Below are 19,161 nucleotides of genomic sequence, written 5' to 3'. Positions count from 1 at the left end.
TTTAAAAATATGGATTATTTGGATAAAATTGAGTCTATGGGAGACAGCCTATCTGTAATTCTGAGCTTTTTGTTTAATGGATTTCTAAATAATGGATCACATACCCGTATTTTATTACATAACCCATTAGTATATTACAGATACACCAAATCAAAGCAATTTTTCTTTTGGAGTTTTCAATATTTCACTTCTGATTCCAGCCTGTATTTGAAATTGCAATATGATTGTCAGGGTCACTGACCCCAGGAAAAAAAATCCACACCGAGGCTTCCCAATTATTATTATTATCATTATTACTTTTCTTTCTTTTCAGGCACACTTATATTTTTATTACAAAATGTCTCCCAGGTTTCTGGGGTAGTGATCCCCCTGGCAACCAGATTACACTATAAATTCCTGTAGAACAAAAACAAACAAAGACCAATATCAAATTGTTTTTCAAATTTTGCTGTTTGCAGATAAGGTGTTCCTGCTTACAAATGAGGAGAGCAGATGATACAATTGCACTTTAATGAAGCACAAGAGGTTCAGATAAATAAATAAATATCAAACTGTTGAACGTTCAATAAATATTACAAGAAGGTACTGCCAGTGTAGACCTGTGCTGCCACAGTCAAGACACTTAGGTAAGAAATCACTGGCACTCAAAGGGCAGGTGCAAGCAGGGACAGTCCCTTGCGTTTATTAACAGAAAATGCGACGTTTCGGGGTCAGGCAGGTGCAAGCAGGGACAGTCCCTTGCGTTTATTAACAGAAAATGCGACGTTTCGGGGTCAGGCTGACCCCGAAACGTCGCATTTTCTGTTAATAAACGCAAGGGACTGTCCCTGCTTGCACCTGCCTGACCCCGAAACGTCGCATTTTCTGTTAATAAACGCAAGGGACTGTCCCTGCTTGCACCTGCCCTTTGAGTGCCAGTGATTTCTTACCTACTTGCTGTTGGAGGGTGCCGATCGCTTTGTCACCGTGCACCGGGCAATCAACTCGTAGGCCAGGGAGTGCGAGAGGAGCTTCTATCTGAACAGTCAAGACACTTGCCTTCCTTGGCATCTCTGATTCAGATATGTGATAGCTCCCAGTCTTTTATAGAATATATAGCAATTTATTTTCCCAAAAAGGACCAGCAATGCACGAGGGCTGCTCTGGCAGTTAAATAATAAAAACTATAACACCCCTAAGTATGCTCAGAGGTCATCAAAGCAGGATCAGTGTACAGGAGAGTGTGTATGTCTACATAAACACAAAAGTATGGAGATAGGCATATTCCATACAAGTATAGTGTGAGTGCTCTTGTATGGTGCAATATGTCTCGAAGTGCAGAATATATGTCACTATACTAGCACAGCACCTTGTGTTATGGTATAGGATGGTCCATATTACACAGCAAGAGTAGTACAGAGTGTGCCCTGGTAATGAGACATAATGGCTAAGAAAAGGCAAATTGTACAATGGGAGGAATAAGTATAGTGTTCTATTGAGTGCAGAGTAAAGTGTGACATTGAGGGGACAGTAGAGTGCAGCATAGGATCACAGTGAGTGTACCACAATAGAATATGAAAAATGTAAAAGCAATGTACCAAGGTGAAGGGAAAGTAGATTTTACCACTAAGGAATGAGCAGAGTGCTACACTATAAAAGAAGAGTTCCTCAGTTGAGGAGAGTGAATGGTTTGACACTGTGAGGGCAGAATTTAACCAGTTTGTACAAAATAGTGTGTAAGTAAAAAAAAAAGTGCACCATAGCGGAGAGGAGAGCAAAGAAATGTGTGCTTAGCAAAACATTCTCTCAGTATATGTCACAGCAGAGGGAAAGTTGCATGTTATAGAATGGAGTATAGAATATAGAAGCATGAACAATGGTGCAACAAAATCCAACGTGTGATCATGCAAGCATATATCAAAGTGCCACTAAATCCAAAACAAATGGTCAGAGAGACCCCCCTGTGAAGGCATAGAGTAAAATATATAATGGAACAGGCCAAGTAGCATGTCCTAGCTTGGACAGAGAATGGTACATGTAGCATGGCAAAGACCACAGCAGAACATGAGGATTTGAGGCAGACAAAATGCTTTCTTATGCAGGAGAAGTATTCAGAATTGTGGTAATATATAGTGGATTGTGTAGACCTCTGAGGCAGACTTGGTTGAGGAAGAGTTTTGTAACTAGAGTTGCACTAGATCAACCCTCCGTGGTTCTACCCCTGTGCACGGTGACACAAATGACATGGTGACACCTATCATCTGGCCGCAGATGTCATCGCATCTAATGAAGAATTCCCAATCAAGCGCTGATCGAGTTGGCCACATCGGTGAAAACAAGGCGAGTGGGCCTCTGAAGCGGGCACAGACTGGTGAGTAGTACCTAGGGAAACACACACATACAGTATACGTGATAAACTATACATAGAAACACATATAATTGACACAGGAAGAGTAGATGCTTTCTAATTATCCTACACAAACATCAGTGTTCTGTGCCTCCCTCTAGGTACAAGCCCCTGTGACAGCCTTTCACTGTCAATGGGTTGTAGTTTAACAAATTATGGAGAGTGATTGATTCCTTTTCCCTTTGGTACACTGCTAATATTTATCAAATAAATACTAAATGCAACTTCCCCTTTAAATTTATGAACAACACTTCTCAACACAGATGTAAAAATCAGATATACCCCATTAAAAAATAACAAATTTGTTGTAATGCCAGCGCTGGCATCTATCCAAGCATTTGATGTGGCAGCTGAAAGACCACTGTTATTGTGAATCTTCTATGCTTTTTTCAGTGGCGCAGATTATGTGCCAGGTGTACTGATTGGGTGCCATGAGATATGTGGGTCAGCCCCTGCATTTACTAGCACTGTTTTAACTTCTTTCTTTACACATGGCGGCATAGCAAATGCACAGACAGAGTAAAGCTAACACTCCCTTGTGAAATCTAATTAATTATTTGCAGCTTTGTTTCTTCACATAAGTAGCATGAGTTACTGTTTGAAAAAAGATGTTGTATCATGAGTACAAGTGCATCACTAACAATCAACAAGCATGCCAATCAATCTACTGTATTTGTATTCAGATTCACAGATCTCTATCAATGTCTCCTGTATGCTGTGCTGTATCACCCATGCACAAAACTCACCCCCACTGGTAACTACTAAAACTAACTTTGCCCAGTTACTCCATATGTCTTATAGGCCTAAACATACATTTAAAGGGTGGTATACCTTTAAGTTAACTTTTACTATGTTATAGAATCTTTAATTATAAGCCCCTTAGCTTTTGACCTTCATTTTTTCATTTGACCTTCATTTTTTTTATAGTTTCTAAATTAATTTGCCTTCTTCTTCTTCTGTTTTAAATGGAGATCACCATCTAAAAAAACAAATGCTCTGTAAGGCTTCAAATGTATTGCAATTGCTACTTTTTATTCTTTCTTATTCTCTTATTCAAAGCATGGCACGGTTGCTGTCATAATTTCAACCCTAGCAACACGATTACAGAAATTGCAAACTGGAGACCTGCTGAATAAAAAGCAAAACAACTCAAAAACCACAAATAATAAAAAATAAAAGTCAATTGCAAATTGTCTCATAATTTCACACTTATCATACTAAAAGTTAATTTAAAGGTGAACAACTGAGGGGTGCCGAAATGTTAGTCAATTCCCAGTGATTATAACCACTTAACTGATACCACGGGCTTGTGCTCCTGTTTGCTAAAAACGGCACCAGGCTCAAGGTATTGTAGAAGTCCATCATCTCTTGTTTGTTCTGGTCCAGGCAGGTGCATGTGCCATAGAGTTATGCCAAACTTAGACGTAAAAAGATGGCTTTATTACTGGACTATGCATGCACCTCTCTGAGCCCAGAGAAAAGAAGATTTTGATGAAAAAGATTGAGGAGATTGAACCATTTTTTTGCACACACTGCCATATGGCAAGTGGAGTGACACTGTGCTCAGCACGTGCCTACATTACTTCCTGTCAGGTGATCAGTGAGTGCCACACAGAACATTACAAAATGGTGGCTCAAGGTAGCAGATATAAAAAGGCAACATTTACTGATATGTATATGCAACTTTTTAAAGAATCTTTCAAAGGTCACTTATGGGATATCAATTATCTGTAAAAAATTAAGTGGTCAAACATTTGTTCAGAACACTTTTTCTTTAATATTTCATGTTCCTTAAGCTACTCCACTTAGAATCCAAATCCTTTCTACCCTAACTCTGGTTCTTACAGCTGTACCATACACCTCATATGCCAGTGTGAACTGCAACTTCACACAGTGGAGCTACCCTATGTTCTCCCCCTCAGGAAACAACAGCCATGCAGGTTGGTTCCTCTCCCCTCTCTGACTATGGCCGCTTCATGGGGATGTACTTTTCTCACACATCCACCACATTTTATTGCCAAAAATATTATCTAGGTTACTTTTCTGTTCTCTTGAAGACTCACTTTGTTTAATGAGAAGCTTTTTAGAGAATACACAATCTCCCATTCGGTGTTACATTTGCTAAAGAAAATAAAGTGCTCCATTCTGTGCTGATGTGATGGAGACGTGGCAATCCACAGGCTCAGGGGAGGGAATCTAATGAGAAATTCCTCATGACTGCATGAGGCCTGTGGCAGGCATACATATTTTACAGCTGTAAACATGTGCTCTTGGATAACTTGCCATAAAATGCCTTCCAACTCATTTCAGTATCTGATACGGCAAGAAATCCTCTCAGGAGCACAGGTGCATTACTAAGTGGCTGAGTTCTTGTGACAGATGCACCTGTACTGCTGCCTTATGCCCCAGTGGTGGTAGAGTGAATATGTACAAATGTGCCAGAAACTGCCATGTCCATATACATTGGTACAGCATGGCATTAAAGAGACCATAGGGGTTTTCATTTACCCTCTTATTAACAGTGTGCAAAGTGCAGTTTTGTACAAAATTGCCATGTTTTTTACCTACAATGCAGCAATTTCCCCCCACACAATGCAGTCAGGCACAACTATATGGAAATGCAAGGAGCGGCTTTGAAGTCAAGTATCTTTAATGAGAATTTTTTACTCAATGATAATAGAAAACTTTGTGCATCCACTTGCGGTAAGTAAATTATACTTTACATCTACTAAACTCATCTGAGAACTGATTAACAATACAGCAGAGGTTAAACAAAATATAGATTATTGTCACTGTCCCTGAGCAGGACCAAAAAACTGTGGAAGGCAGGAACACAGCATAAGTGGTACCACCATATTGTTATTTATTTAGAGTCTTGTTTTATGAGACGGCCTCAGTGTTGTACAGAGTGGAGGCAGCTTAAACCTAAATGATCCAAAATCAGCTGCTGCATGACATTGAGGAAATGTATTAAAAGCTGTTTGTTATAGGTCTGGTAACCCATAGCAACCAATATGAAAAGGACTGTGCAATTTGTACTGAGGGCAGAATGTAAGTTAGAGTTGTGACGAGTTAGAATTTCCTGGTAAATGGTTGAATCTAGGAAATAATGAACAAAGGGATTGAGTAAATACAGCCCAGGAAGAGTTAAAAGTAAGAGCTTGAATGTGAGTATATCACCACAAGGGATACAGGTACAGACATGTACTGACATCACAAATACTGGCTGCCAGTGTTCCTGACAGGAGCATCTTTCATTGCTACAGGATGCAGCAGGGGATCAGGATGTGATGTTCCTCCCAGCTGCACCTGCTGCTTAGCCAGTTTCTCTGACACAGTAAAGCCTCCCTCGTCACTGTCGTCTGTCATGTGCTTATATTAGGCATATTAGTAGATCCGAGAAACAAGCGCTGCTGACATCAAGTCCCTTCCCAGCTGCACCCCAAGTGGTTTTGCTGATGATTAAAAGAATTATGTGCAGAAGAAAAGGTTATATTTTTTATTGGGTATTGGCGTCGCTAGAAAATCTCACAAACCTAATGTAGGTCTCAATAAAAAAGATATTGCATTAAACAGCTCATATGTAAAACCCTGCTTCATGTAAATAAACCATTTTCATAATAATATACTTTTTTAGTAGTATGAATAAATTGCCATTTTAAAAAATAAGGGCCGTCCCCTGGCATCGTACGATTCACTGTGCACACTAACATGCCGAACAAAAAATACTTGTTAGGTCACATGAGCCAATTAACAGACAGAGTTCTGTCTTTTGCTTCAACACTTCTTCCTGTTACAGTTAGAGCTGCAGTATTTCTGGTCAGGTGATCTCTGAGGCAGAACATAGACCAGCAGAAATGGTGGTTCAAGGCAAGTGATGTAAAAGGGCAATATTTACTTAAATATATATTCCAGTTTGGTAAGATTCTTTAATATGCCATTTAATATGATGTAAACTTTCTATTACTTAGGGTTAGTTCACACGAGGAGATTCGGGGAGATTTTGTTGCTTGGCGACTAATCGACTCGTCTTCTGAGCGACAATCTCCCCGCGTGTGCTTTATCGCATGCGACTTTTCATTATAGCCTATGGGAAAACACGCTGAGGCAGTTCGGGGAGATTGACGCTCAGAAGACGAGGCGATTAGTCGCCAGGCAACAAAATCTCCCCGAATCTCCTCATGTGAACTAACCTTTAAAGGGCATGTAAAGGCAAAAATATAAAATCCCATTTTTACTTTCTTTAATGAAAAAGAAATCTATCTCCAATATACTTTAATTAAAAGATGTCTACAGTTTTTATCATAAACCTGACTGTATGCAGTGCAATTCCCCCTTCTTTTACTGCTGTTGATAGGAATTGTCAGATGGTCCCCAACTGCTGTGCAGGTAAACGATCATACTTTCAAATGGCAGGGGGAGCCCCCCCACCTTACTTCCCAGAACTCGAGCAGCATTGTTGGATTCCCTGTAGAGATTTGTATCCAGAGACGCAGTGCAGTCTCTATATTATGATTATTAATCAGTCTTGCTGTATTGGCTTCTATGGCAGATATTATTTGACTTGTGCTGTTTTGATAATTTATGACGATCCCTAAGCATAACCTCCCAACTGAAGCCCAGACCACACTGAGCATGTGTGAGTCTTGATATTGCAGAAAAGTCTAACAAAGTTACAAGATGACAGCCCCCTGCGACAACTTTGAAAGCATAAATCATTTGTCTTATTAGGCTGCTGGTGCAGTAAGTTCATGTTTATATTTAGTATACATAATACAGCATTTCTAACATTATTCTATTTTAGACTTTAGTTGCCCTTTAAGTGTTCATTTTGGGGGTATAGCTTTCCTTTTAAGAAATGCTTGCACTAACTTACCCGTTTAACAGCAATAGATTGAACACATCCAGGTAATGTCATAAAAGGCATACAGATCTAGTAACCCATAGCAATCAGCTGAAACAGCTTATCGGTAAATACTTACCGATTGGTTGCTATGCGTTACTAGACCAACAGAAACCTTTGCGATGTTTATTACATGTTCTACAAAATTGTCTGTAATGCATAATTTGTTTTCTATTTGAAGAGGCAGATTTACCACATTTCAAAGGTAATGGGATTCCTTGCAGCAGGAATAGCATCACAGTTATTAAAAATTCCTGATTGTTAGGAAAATAAAAAAAAATTTATACAACCTATGAGCTTAATCCCATTGAAATAATAAAGTTTCTAAAAAATTCTGCACTGTTTCTAAAATAGTGAAGTTACTCTTCATTCTCCCCTGGAGGAACGCAGTACGAGAATTTGCTCCTTGGCTGCTGCTGTCCTGATCTATTTGCCTGAACTCAGAATCACTATCTCCGACCAGGTAGAGGCAGACACAGCAGATATTGGCTGTGAAATATTTTTCTAATTTTTTTTGCCAATATCTGCCGAATCTGCCTGCACACGGTCGGACACAATGATACTCTGCCTGTGGAGAAATGCCTAGTCCGGTCCTAGCCTTCGAGCACTGATCTCTTGCCAGTGACTCGCGAGCAGCATGATGTTCATTACCCCCATTGATAATTCTTCCCGTTGCCACAAAGTAGGTGCCCGTTTTTATGTTTTTGGCCTGGAGGAATGTTTTGGAAGACACATGTTTACTCCAAACAGAGCCTGCTGCAAGCTAGAAGTCCACATGGGTTCACCAAATGGCCAATTGCAGTCATTATTTGGCATCCCTATTTAACTTTATTTGTGCCTGTGTGGTTCACCACCACTTTTAACATAAGTGCAAAAGTTTGGAGACCTCTGCTTTAGAAGGTTGCAACTAGAGCAGCCATAGACTTGCTTCAAGTGAAATGGACTCTAATGCCATTATATTATTAATACTGCACATAGAAAGTGAAGCCATTACAACCCAGAATCTGGGTAAATCTTGTGCAATGTAAACTGCCTGTTAACTTGGTGTGGTTATGCTGAAATTCTAGGAACAAAAACACTGCAGTGTGGGTAAACCAATCTGCATTATGTACATTGCACTGTATTTGCAAATGAGGCTTGAGAATGCAAGGATGTCCATAGTCAAAAGTTAGTGCTTTATAAGGCTGAAGCCATCCAAAAAAAAAGGAAGGTGTTTTGATGGATTTAGCAAGCTTGCCAAGATTAAGCCCCCTCTCTAGGAAACAGCCTTGCTGTGTGGATATTTCAGCTGCTTTGCATGCATACACTTTACCATGCCTACAATCCCAGCCAAACACATAGGCCTTTGCCAAGCTTGAAAGGAAGACTAAGCATCTGTTTGGGCTCCACTCCTCCATCTCCGGGAACACTAGTTGTTGAATGTAGAACATACTGTAGAACTGCGACTTTATCACTTTTGAATTGCAATGTTTAGCATGCTAGTTTATATCCACCGCTGTTCTTATTGTAGGTTTTAAAAACAGATGTTCCAACGCTTAGAACCCTATAATATTTCTTTTACCTCTCTCCTATGTACTGCCTTGTTAAATGCAATTACAATTCTGTGTAAGAAACTGCTGTGAGAGATTGGGGAGGGGGGAAATCAATAACTATTTTATTAGGAAAAAAAGCCTAAAATGTGGCAGGCAGAAAAGGAACAAAATTGTTTTGCAGATGGAGCGTGAGATGAAACAGTTTTAAGAGTAAAGCCAGTATTAATGTAGAAATGTAACAGAAAACAGATGTCTAAAATATGGCTATTTTTAATGTTATGTGTTGAAGTGTATGCGGCTGCAGGTAATGCTTATTATCAGTAACTGTGCATGGAATATACTGCAGACAAGTGTGCAGAAGATCTGCCATGCCTGCATATGTCTTAATATTGTTAGGGTTGTCATGAAACGCCCTGAAGTTAGACTGACATGGTAAAAAGCAGGATGAAGACTCATGGGAACATTTTGAGGTACTGCTATGCATTTTGTCATGAATGAGGGAAATGCTTTATTTTCCATGGACAAAAAGGCTAATAGTAATACCACTTTTGGGCTCTGGAGTGTGGGCTTACTGCTTCTGCTTTATTTATAGACCTAGGGGCCCTGGTGCATCATTTTAGCACAGAGCACCCTCCACCATTTCCATTCACAATTGTCCCTAACATCTGCATCTTAAATTGTGTACTGGTCTCTTCATTTGCTGACCCCATGTACAGTTGTTGCCTATCAAATGGTTGCATCGCTGATGCAAATGTGCTTTCTGAAAGTGACTTAACCTAACTCCGAAAATGTTAGACAGGGCCGTAAAGAGGGGTAGGCAAAAGAGGTACCTGTCTAGGGCACAATCATAGGAGGTCCCTGGGCAGTGTCTTCTGCTTACCCTTAGTCAGTGTTTGCCGCTCTCCCCTCCTCTTGCAATCACACACGGGTGGAGGGCATTGTGGCCGGTCAGGTTGCCTGGGAAACCCAGTCGGCTTGGCCTAGCCTTGATGTTAGATGCAATTTGCAACTGATTTTGACACATTGTGAGCAGTTGCAGTAGATGTGACTTGGAGTGCAGCTGCAATTACACTGGCATTATGGGGAAAGCACTGTATTTTGTGTAATAAAAATTGCATTTTGCACACTGTACTTGCATTTGTAATTTTCTCCGATATATACTTCAAAATCGAATCAGATTAGCTACAGAAGATTCCTGTGTCACTTAACCTTTTTGCAGCTGGCTGGCCAGTATACCAGCTAAGTGCTGGTACACTGGTTATCTAAGTGGTGCTTAGTTTGTCTTTATTTACATAAAAGCCACTATAATGTGCTTGTGGGGGGTCTGTTTGTGCCTCAGTATACTTGTTTAGGATCTCAGTCTTGACATGATAGAGAGTGATTTGAGGCATTTTGTTGCCCACCTGTAGACCTATTAATCACCCTAATGGCAAAATACCTAAAATATCGCCACGTGCCATAGCTCATATATATATACATATATACAGTGATTGTATGACCAGCATATAGTCATTGGGAAAGTAGTTAAGTAGTGGGAAGTAGTTATGGCTAGGTGCTGTGATTTCATAAATACCTTTCCTTGGGGCTGTGCATCTCTATTTGGCTCCAGCAACTCCTGCTCCAGGTCTTCTTGCTCCTCTGCTGGATCAAAGTTATACATGGGCATCAGCTGATGGCGGAGCTTTTCCAGTCTGTTGGGTCAAGAGAAAATTATGTTAATACATACACATATGGTCTGATGTACCATATGTTAGCAGCAACCAAGGCGTTATGTGAGCATAAAGATGAAGGAAGCTTCAGGCTGGTATTCAACTCCAAGTTGACATATAAGGTCCGATTTATTAACAATCAGTAAAATTTACTTTAAATTTTATGTAATATTTAATAATTCTCACTCTGGAAGGAATTAAAATGACACTGAATTGCTGAAGACCTCTACCCCAGTAAACTAAAATGATGTTTCACCGCCCAAAGCAGTTACACACATTCTGATGAACTGACACAGGGGGTAGATATATTTGAGACACAGAACACCAAATACTCAGGTCCACTGAAAGTAAAGGGGTAAAAGAAAGGTACAGAGGTAGGAATGGTGACATGCAGGCTGGATGGGCAGGACACTTACCTCTTTTGTTTTCTGATGTACAGAACCTGGAGATACCAAGAAAAAGAAGAAAGAATAAGAGAAGCACACAATGTAAGAAAAGGAAAGATACATCAGCCAATTGGAGTTAAAATTTTAATCGAATGATTTTGGAATGATATCTGCTATTTACTTTTATAGTCTTTGAATTATTTCCCTTTTTTTCTGACTGGGGGTCACTAATCCCATCTAATGCTCTGTAAGGCTACACATTTATTGTTATTGCTACTTTTTATTCCCTTTAACTCTTGGTTGTTACTTTTTAAACAAAGTTGCAAAAGGCAGGTCTGTTAAAGGGTTGTTCATCTTCAGACACGTTTTCCAGTTACTTTCTATTTGTGATTTTTCTAATATTGAAGTGTGAAGCTTAATGTATAGATTTAGGTGATACATTTATTATCTTTAGTCCTGCTCAGCAGAATCCCTGAGTTTCATTAAAAGAGTTGTTCACCTTTGAGATAACTTTAAGTATGATGTAGAGAGTGATATTCTGAGACAATTTGCAATTGGTTTTCATTTTTTATTATATGTGGTTTTTGAGTTATTTAGCTTTTTATTCAGCAGCTCTTCAATTTGCATATTAACCAATCTGGTAACTAGGGTCCAAATCCCCCTAGCAACCATGCATTGATTTGAAAAAGAGACTGGCATATGAATAGGAGAGGCCTGAATAAAAGGATCAGTAATAAAAAGTAACAATAACAATACATTTGTAGCCTTACAGAGCATTTGTTTTTTAGAAGGGAGTCAGCGACGCCCATTTGACAAGCTGCAAAGAGTCAGAAGAAAAAGGCAAATAACTATAAAACTATAAAAAAATATATAATGAAAACCAATTGAAAAGTTGCTTAGAATTGACCGTTCCATAACATAATAAAATTTACCTTAAAGGTGAACCACCCCTTTAAAGGAAACTGTTAGAATTGATACAATAGTTGCTAATACTCCACAGCTACTGCTGAGAAATGTATCAACTAAATGTAGTAAATTGTAACAGTTCAGAGTCTGCTGACTGAAACATGAACATTAACCTTACATTTTGGGAAAATGATAAAAAATAATAGATGGAAAGCAATTGAAAAAAAAAAGTTGTTTATGGGGAACAATTTGAAAACAACTTAAGTGAAAAAAAAAGTGTTTGGAAGGTGAACAACCCCTCTAATCAGCTGCCTTGTCTTACATTGTTTCAACAGGGCAGAGAACAGAAAGGGACAAACTTTCAATAGAAATATAATATACAAATGACTAAAAAAATCATAGAAATCTGGTAAGGAATGCATATTGCAAAAATGCTTAGAATTATGATTTCTTCAATTAAGCAAAAATTATTTTAGATTGACATTCCCTTTAAGATTAGTCCTGTTCTTGTGCTGTAGTGGTAAGGTTTAAATTCATGGAGCTTTGGGCAGAGCATTGTGCATAAGGTGGTTTTGTATATATTTTGATACGCAGGATCAGCGTCAGCCACAAAATCTTCTCTCCCCTAGCCCCCCCCCCCCAGCGAATGTGCACACGCATACCTTTATCCGTTGCGTTAGGCCAGGTTCAGGGAGGGAGTTAAGGAGAAGGACTCCAGGGTTTTTCCCGGTGTCCTGCCGGCCCAGTCCGACCCTGCGCAGGATACACCTACATATGCTTTCTAGCCTTTTTGTACAAATTCTGATGCACATTACAATCTTCCACTAGCCCAAAAGTCCAACAAAAGATGATTACTAAAAGGCTACATGTGTCCGTTTGTTCCATGTTATTTACATAGGGCTACTGAGATGCACAGGGTTCCATAAGAGAAAAAGAGTTTCAAACTGACCATTAGCCTTCTGTGTAAACACCCAAAACACTGAAACTTCAGTAAAAACATTTTTTTCTAACATCAGGGATCCATTAGAAAGGGAAGTTTCTGACTGACCATTAGCCTTCTGTGTAAACACCCAAAACACTTGAATCTTCAGTAAAACATTTTTTTTCCAATATCAGAGTCTAAAGGGCAAGTAAACCCTTTACCACACTCTGCACTAATGACAATAATGGTCCCTGGAAATATTGCTGCTAAACACAGTTAAAAATACATTGCCTCTCTAGGAATGTCAGAAGATTGCCTTTGAATTATTTGCAGTAGGGCTGCGTCACTGGTGAAAAAGCCTCTTCTCCACACCCAATGCCTTAGGTGTTGTAACTTAAACATGTGCATTGTCTAGACAAATTTAGAAAATGACGCTTTTGACTACTTGTGCATCACAAATGACCTGACACACCCAACACAAAAAGGTAGATGAAGTCACTATGACAAGTGCATTAAAAAAGGTGGTAACCAAATAACCCTGAATATGAGGAGCAGAGAGAAAAAGTTACCTAAACTGGAGGCCATTCAATTTGCTGTAGCCAGTGTCTGCCTATGCTTAAAGCAGATGGTAGATTAAGGGCACTCCAGTGGCATGACTACTGGAGGGCAGGGGGTAGAAATAACTACAGGTGATACAGTATCTAGTAGAATTAAGTCAAAGGCAACTGGACATTTAGAGTTTTTCTTCAAAACGTTCACCAATCAACCGAGTGGCTTCTTCAGTTCAACTGAAATGGTAGGGAATTCCCTGGCATTTAAATCATTGAGGGTAGTAAAGTCACAGACATTCAATCACAATGGTTACATTTAACTTCAGTAAGTGTGATCCTGTCAAAATGGTACCATGATTTTCATTGAGGCAGGTGTTAAAATCATGAGTGGAATATGTTTGTGAAGATTCTTATTCAGAATTCTCAATTCAGAATGACTTGTAAATAAGATATTTTTTCTGGAATATACTGGAATGGTGCTCCAATCAGCACAATCTGTTTATCATAATCTGCAATTATGTTATTAAAGTAGGTGTTGATTGTATTAGCATGACTGGAGCTTTGAGGTGTTGTTAAACCTTCCAGGGAGAGGTGCCAAACAGCATTGTATGCATATATACATGACTGGAAATCTGAATTGTTGTGAGGCCGCCAGGGTAAGGACGTCAAAGCGGCATAGTAAATTGATGAAAATCGGTGTTGCAGGCCCTCTCCTCTGTTCAGGGATGGTTTTTCCACTTTGGCATAAATGGCCTCTTTCACACCTCTTTCAAACCATCTGTCCTCTCCAAAATGTGCAGTAAAGGGACTTTACTATCCTCAAGAGCTTAAATGCTGGGGAAATCCCTACCACTTCAGTTGTACTGAAGAAGCCACTCAGATGAGTGGTGAATCGTTTTAAAGAAAAACTCTAAGGGGCCCATTCACTAAGGTCGAGAGAAGGAATAGAGGAAAATAGAGTACAAAAAAAAAACAATTTTCGAATGTTTTTTTTGGCTACTTCGACCATCGAATTGGCTACTTCGACCTTCGACTACAACCTTCGAATCGAACGATTCGAACTATAAATCGTTCAAATATTCGACCATTCGATAATCGAAGTACTGTCTCCTTAAAAATTTCTTTGACCCCTAGTTCGCCACCTAAAACCTACCGAGGCCAATGTTAGCCTATGGGGAAGGTCCCCATAGGCTTTCCAAGGTTTTTGTGATCGAAGGATAATCCTTAGATCGATGGATTAAAATCCTTCGAATTGTTTGATCGAAGGAATTGCGCAAAATCCTTCGACTTCGATATTCGAAGTCGAAGGTTTTTAATTCGACAGTCAAATATCGAGGGTTAATTAACCCTCGATATTCGACCCTTGATACATCTGCCCCTAAATGTTCAGTTGCCTTTGACTTAATTCTACTAGATACTGTATATCATAACCTGGATAAATGAGAATATTCATAGACAACTACCGACAATTGACACTAGACACAATCATCTAAGTAAATAATACAGACATTTCTTTAGATTTCTTTATAGCTTCACATGGAGAATCAGATATCATTCTGTGTATTTCTCTACAAAGCTTATACATCCTGTAGCTCCTTTTCACAGGCATGAATAAATTATAATGTGTTATGAGTCTGTGATGAAGGATTGCTATGTATTGTGCAGATTTATATTCGGACATGATTTTAAATGTGCAACAATAACCACGACTTTCTGCTATGCCAGTAACTAGCAATGCCTTAAACCCACCATTGCCACAGCCAGTCCGATCACAGTGACAATGCCAAGAGACAGTAACCAGCTGCCCATGTTAGGAGATCCAGTGGTGCTGTTAAAGGGTGGGGTGATGGTGCTAGGCTCTGTAGTGACCCCAATGTACAGAGGCGATGGCACACTGCGGTTGTTCATGTCTGTGCTGTGACCAGCGGTCCGAAATTCAGTTTACACATCTCGTGGGCACACTGCAATAAAAATATTATATATATTATACAGGGATATACATTTGTGTGATAAGTTGCACAAATAAGAACTTCCTTTAACAGGGATAGTCAGTAGGGATGAGTCAGGTCTACACATCAGCCAGAGTGGGCTGTGACTCTTTACCTAGTACTCTCAACCTCTACCAGTTCCCCAACCTATAGTTGGTGGGCTGTGGTGTTGTAAAAGAGAATGAAAACAAATGTCTAGCTAGTAAAATACAGTTTTCTACTGTCTATATGCCACACATCATCTTATCACTGTATTTGCAAAAGCACCCCTAACGTTCACTTACAGACAAAGGCAGCCCAGCTGTTAGTTGTAGGCAATGACACCTGAAGGCCCTATAGTTTTCACCACCTACTTCATATAAACAATGGGGCTAGTGGCTTAAAGGAACAGTTACATCAAAAAATAAAAGTTCTTTAAAGGAATGACAATATAATGTACTATTGTCCTGCACTGGTAAAAAGTGCTTTGCTTCAGAAACATGACTAGAGTTTATATAAACAAGCTGTTGTGTAGCCATGGGGGAAGCCTTTCAAGCACAAGATACACAGTAGATAACAGGTAAGTTCGGAAGAATCTCTGAAGAATCTTTGAATGGCTGCCCCTATGGCTACACAGCAGTTTGTTTATATAAACTATAGTAGTACTTATCTGTTATCTAGTATCCTGTGCTATTTCTCCTTTTTTCATCATTAAATGGCTGCCCCTATGGCTACACAACAGCTTGTTTATATTAACTATAGTAGAGTTTCTGAAGCAAATACACCAGATGTACTAGAGCAGGGCAACTGTACATTATATTTTCATTACTTTAAAAAAACTGTTAATTTTTTGGTGTTACTGTTCCTTTAACTAATACACCAGAGATACATGCATGACTAGAAATCTCTCCATTTGCAAAAACATCCTTATAAACAAACAAAGGTAAGTTTTATAACTCGGGTCCTTATTATTATTTGAGTCCAGTGTAGGGTTTATTGACTGTACTAACACAGGGACAGTTTCCCAAAGCAACCAATTAGCAGTTAGTTTTAAACAGTCTTATCATTAGTTGGAAAATGAAAGGAAGGTTTTGATTGGTTGCGAATGAGCCCCTATGAGTGTTACCTGCATATCCTAATAATCAGAGGGGCTGAGAAGCACGTGTCCATATCTGAGAGACTGTGTGACACCCAGATAAATTACAGCCACCACTACATTGGCTTCTCTGCGTCTTTGTGCCCACTGATACTTCTGTTTCCCTGCAGCTCCTTACCTGGTTTTCCTTTGGCAAATATATATACCCCAAGAGAATGAATCAACTTGATTGAATACAAATTGAGCTTGGTGGGCAACCCGGAACTCTGATATCTGCCCCAACTGGGGCACCAGGGTCTTCTCCCCGCCAGGGCAAAAATGGTTGTACCAACCCCTGTGTAGGTATCCTCTATGAGAGCAGGACAGCTCCCTGAATAGGATGCTGTGCCCCGCCTCCTGTCAATTACTCACACATGGGATTGGTTAGATGCGGTGACGGTAGCACGCATTTGATTGGCTCTGCGACACAGCAGTCAAAATTGAAGCAGCAAGGGCATGGCCGCTTGTGACATAATCATTTTCCTAGGCGGCAGCCATGTTTAATGATGGCAGAACGTTATCAGCGACAAACATATGTTTTGGCTTCTTGTAAAAATTATGCAGACGCGCCTGTAACATCAGTATAATTGTAGTGAAAGATTAGCCTCACGCAGAAAGCTTCTTTTTTTTTTGTCTCTGCCTGACCATCTGTTCTATTGGCTAGTTTGCCTGTCATTCACCGGTCACGCTCTTTTTAGTGGTGCGTGTGTCCTGTTAGAAGCAAAATTCCGGAAGGGCAACATTCAGCGTTGCACAGACAGATGTGAGGGCTAAAAGAACAGGGAGTAGACAGAGGAGGGGTGAAGTGCTAGGCCAGTGTTTTATCAGACAGGCAGGCTATGGCAGCTTTGTGTAGTGCTCATATATATATATATATATATATATATATATATATATATATATATATATATATATATATATATATATATATATATATAGTGAATAAAGTACCCCCTTTTGTAAAATATAAGGATATTATAAGTTACCGAGGAGTTTCATGACCATATAAAAACACGAGGCCGAAGGCCGAGTGTTTTTATACAGGTCAGGAAACTCCGAGGTAACTTCTAATATCCTCATATTTTACAACTGGGGGTACTTTATTTATTATAATACACAAGTTTCGGTGAGTCATGTGACAGAAATGACATCAGAACTCACCGTTTATAACTGATGACATCAGAACTCACCGTTTATAAGGATATAATTTACAGGATATTCATAGCTTTTGTGTATTATATACCTCCCAACTGTCCCTTTTTCGGAGGGACAGTCACTCTTTTGACAGCTCAACCCGCAGTCCCTCATTTGTACTGGAAAGTCCCTCTTTTCTATGCACTGAACAGCCAGAAAAAGAAACAAAGTTTCTCACTTAATTGGCTTTTAGCAGAGAGCCCAGAACAGCTAACAGGTGCAAATAAGATACTTTGTAACAATTTTGAGACATAAAAACACAGTTTAGATAAGGAGAAATATTTTCAAACTTTCATAACCTGTCAAATTTTGTAAAACAAACATGGTAATTAGGGGGTGTGGCCACAGAAAGGGGTGTGGTCAACCAAATTGCTGTGCTACGTGCGGGAAATTTTTTTTTGTCCCTCTTTTTACTTCCAAAATGTTGGGAGGTATGTGTGTATATATATATATATATATATATATATATATATATATATATATATATATATATATATATATATATATATATATATATATATATATATATATATTCCATTCAAGCCACAGATGCCTTTCACCTGGATAAAATATGTCAGCTCAAAAGCTAGTCATGTGTAGGGTTGCCACCTTTTCTGGAAAAAAATACCAGCCTTCCTACATATTTATCTTTTTTCCCTATTAATAACATTGGGATCAACCATCATTTTTACCGGCCAGGTGGCAACCCTAGTCATGTGGTGTTCCCTCTGCCAGTGGAAGGAACAGCAATCCAATCTGCACCATCTTCAGTAAAGGATGCCTCTTTCTTACTAGTTCCTGATTATGGCAGAGACGCTGCTATTTCGGGAGATTAGTCACCCAGCGACAAATCGCTTCTTCTAAGGGCAACTAATCTCCCCAAAATGCCTTCCCGCCGGCTAGAATGTAAATCTCCGGTGGGATGGCACTTGGATCGCTTCGTCTTTACGAAGTCGCGAAAAGTATCCTCATGAGGTGACTTCAGAAAACGAAGCGTTCCGAGTGTCATCCCGCTGCTTATTTACATTCTACCTGGCGCTGGTGACTGCTCTTCTAATTGCCATGAGGCAAGGTGAGAACCCCAGAAGTTACCAGGGTCGGGAAAAAAAAACCTCTCCTGGTAACTTTATGGCTCTAGCCATGCATCCCCCTGGACCCCTGCCTGTAAAGTAAATGTTGGGGGCAACGGAGAGGCAGCATCACAAACGCCTCACACGGCTTTAATGGGAGAATCGCCCTTGCTAATTCTGCAATACTTGACAGATTTTCTTTTAATACTCAGATCATGCTCCTGAAATGTATGTAATCTACAGTAGAACCGCCATTTTACGTTTTTCAGGGGATGAGAAAAATATAGAGTAAAATCCTGGAAAAATGTCAAAGCAGGGAAATGTTTTATGCATAATATACAGGTGGGACAACAAAAATGATATAAATGTTGAATGACTTAAAATCAAGGGATGGAACATTTAGATTATACTGTATGTATGGGTTGATGTGATGGTCTGGTTTGACCACAAGATGGCAAAATGAATGCATTAGATGCATTAAAGGCAGTTAAAGCATAGTA

The 19,161-nt window shown here is 39.5% G+C and overlaps 1 protein-coding gene across 1 annotated transcript; it reads right to left on the bottom strand.

Annotated features, from left to right (window-relative positions):
• Positions 1-1,698: 1,698 nt before the first annotated feature.
• Positions 1,699-16,755, bottom strand: LOC108715832 (uncharacterized protein C3orf18 homolog). The gene is made up of 5 exons (XM_018261319.2): positions 16,537-16,755; positions 15,045-15,256; positions 10,947-10,972; positions 10,395-10,512; positions 1,699-2,361 (listed from the first exon to the last, which is right to left on the bottom strand). Exons 2-5 carry the CDS (start codon positions 15,201-15,203, stop codon positions 2,281-2,283), a joined length of 384 nt encoding a protein of 127 aa, XP_018116808.1. The 5' UTR covers positions 15,204-15,256; positions 16,537-16,755; the 3' UTR covers positions 1,699-2,280.
• Positions 16,756-19,161: the final 2,406 nt, after the last annotated feature.

The sequence above is a fragment of the Xenopus laevis genome, chromosome 4S, assembly GCF_017654675.1.
Source record: "Xenopus laevis strain J_2021 chromosome 4S, Xenopus_laevis_v10.1, whole genome shotgun sequence".
NCBI classification, from domain to species: domain Eukaryota; kingdom Metazoa; phylum Chordata; class Amphibia; order Anura; family Pipidae; genus Xenopus; species Xenopus laevis.
Note: the sequence above shows the minus strand (reverse complement) of the source record. Positions and strands in the feature narration are given on the sequence as shown.

Coding starts and splice junctions, on each gene's coding strand:
- LOC108715832 (XM_018261319.2), bottom strand. CDS start 15,203: ATGAACAACCGCAGTGTGCCATCGCCTCTGTACATTGGGGTCACTACA. Junction 10,973..15,044: donor TCGGACTGGCTGTGGCAATG/GTGGGTTTAAGG, acceptor TGGTATCTCCAG/GTTCTGTACATCAGAAAACA. Junction 10,513..10,946: donor TACATCAGAAAACAAAAGAG/GTAAGTGTCCTG, acceptor TTGACCCAACAG/ACTGGAAAAGCTCCGCCATC.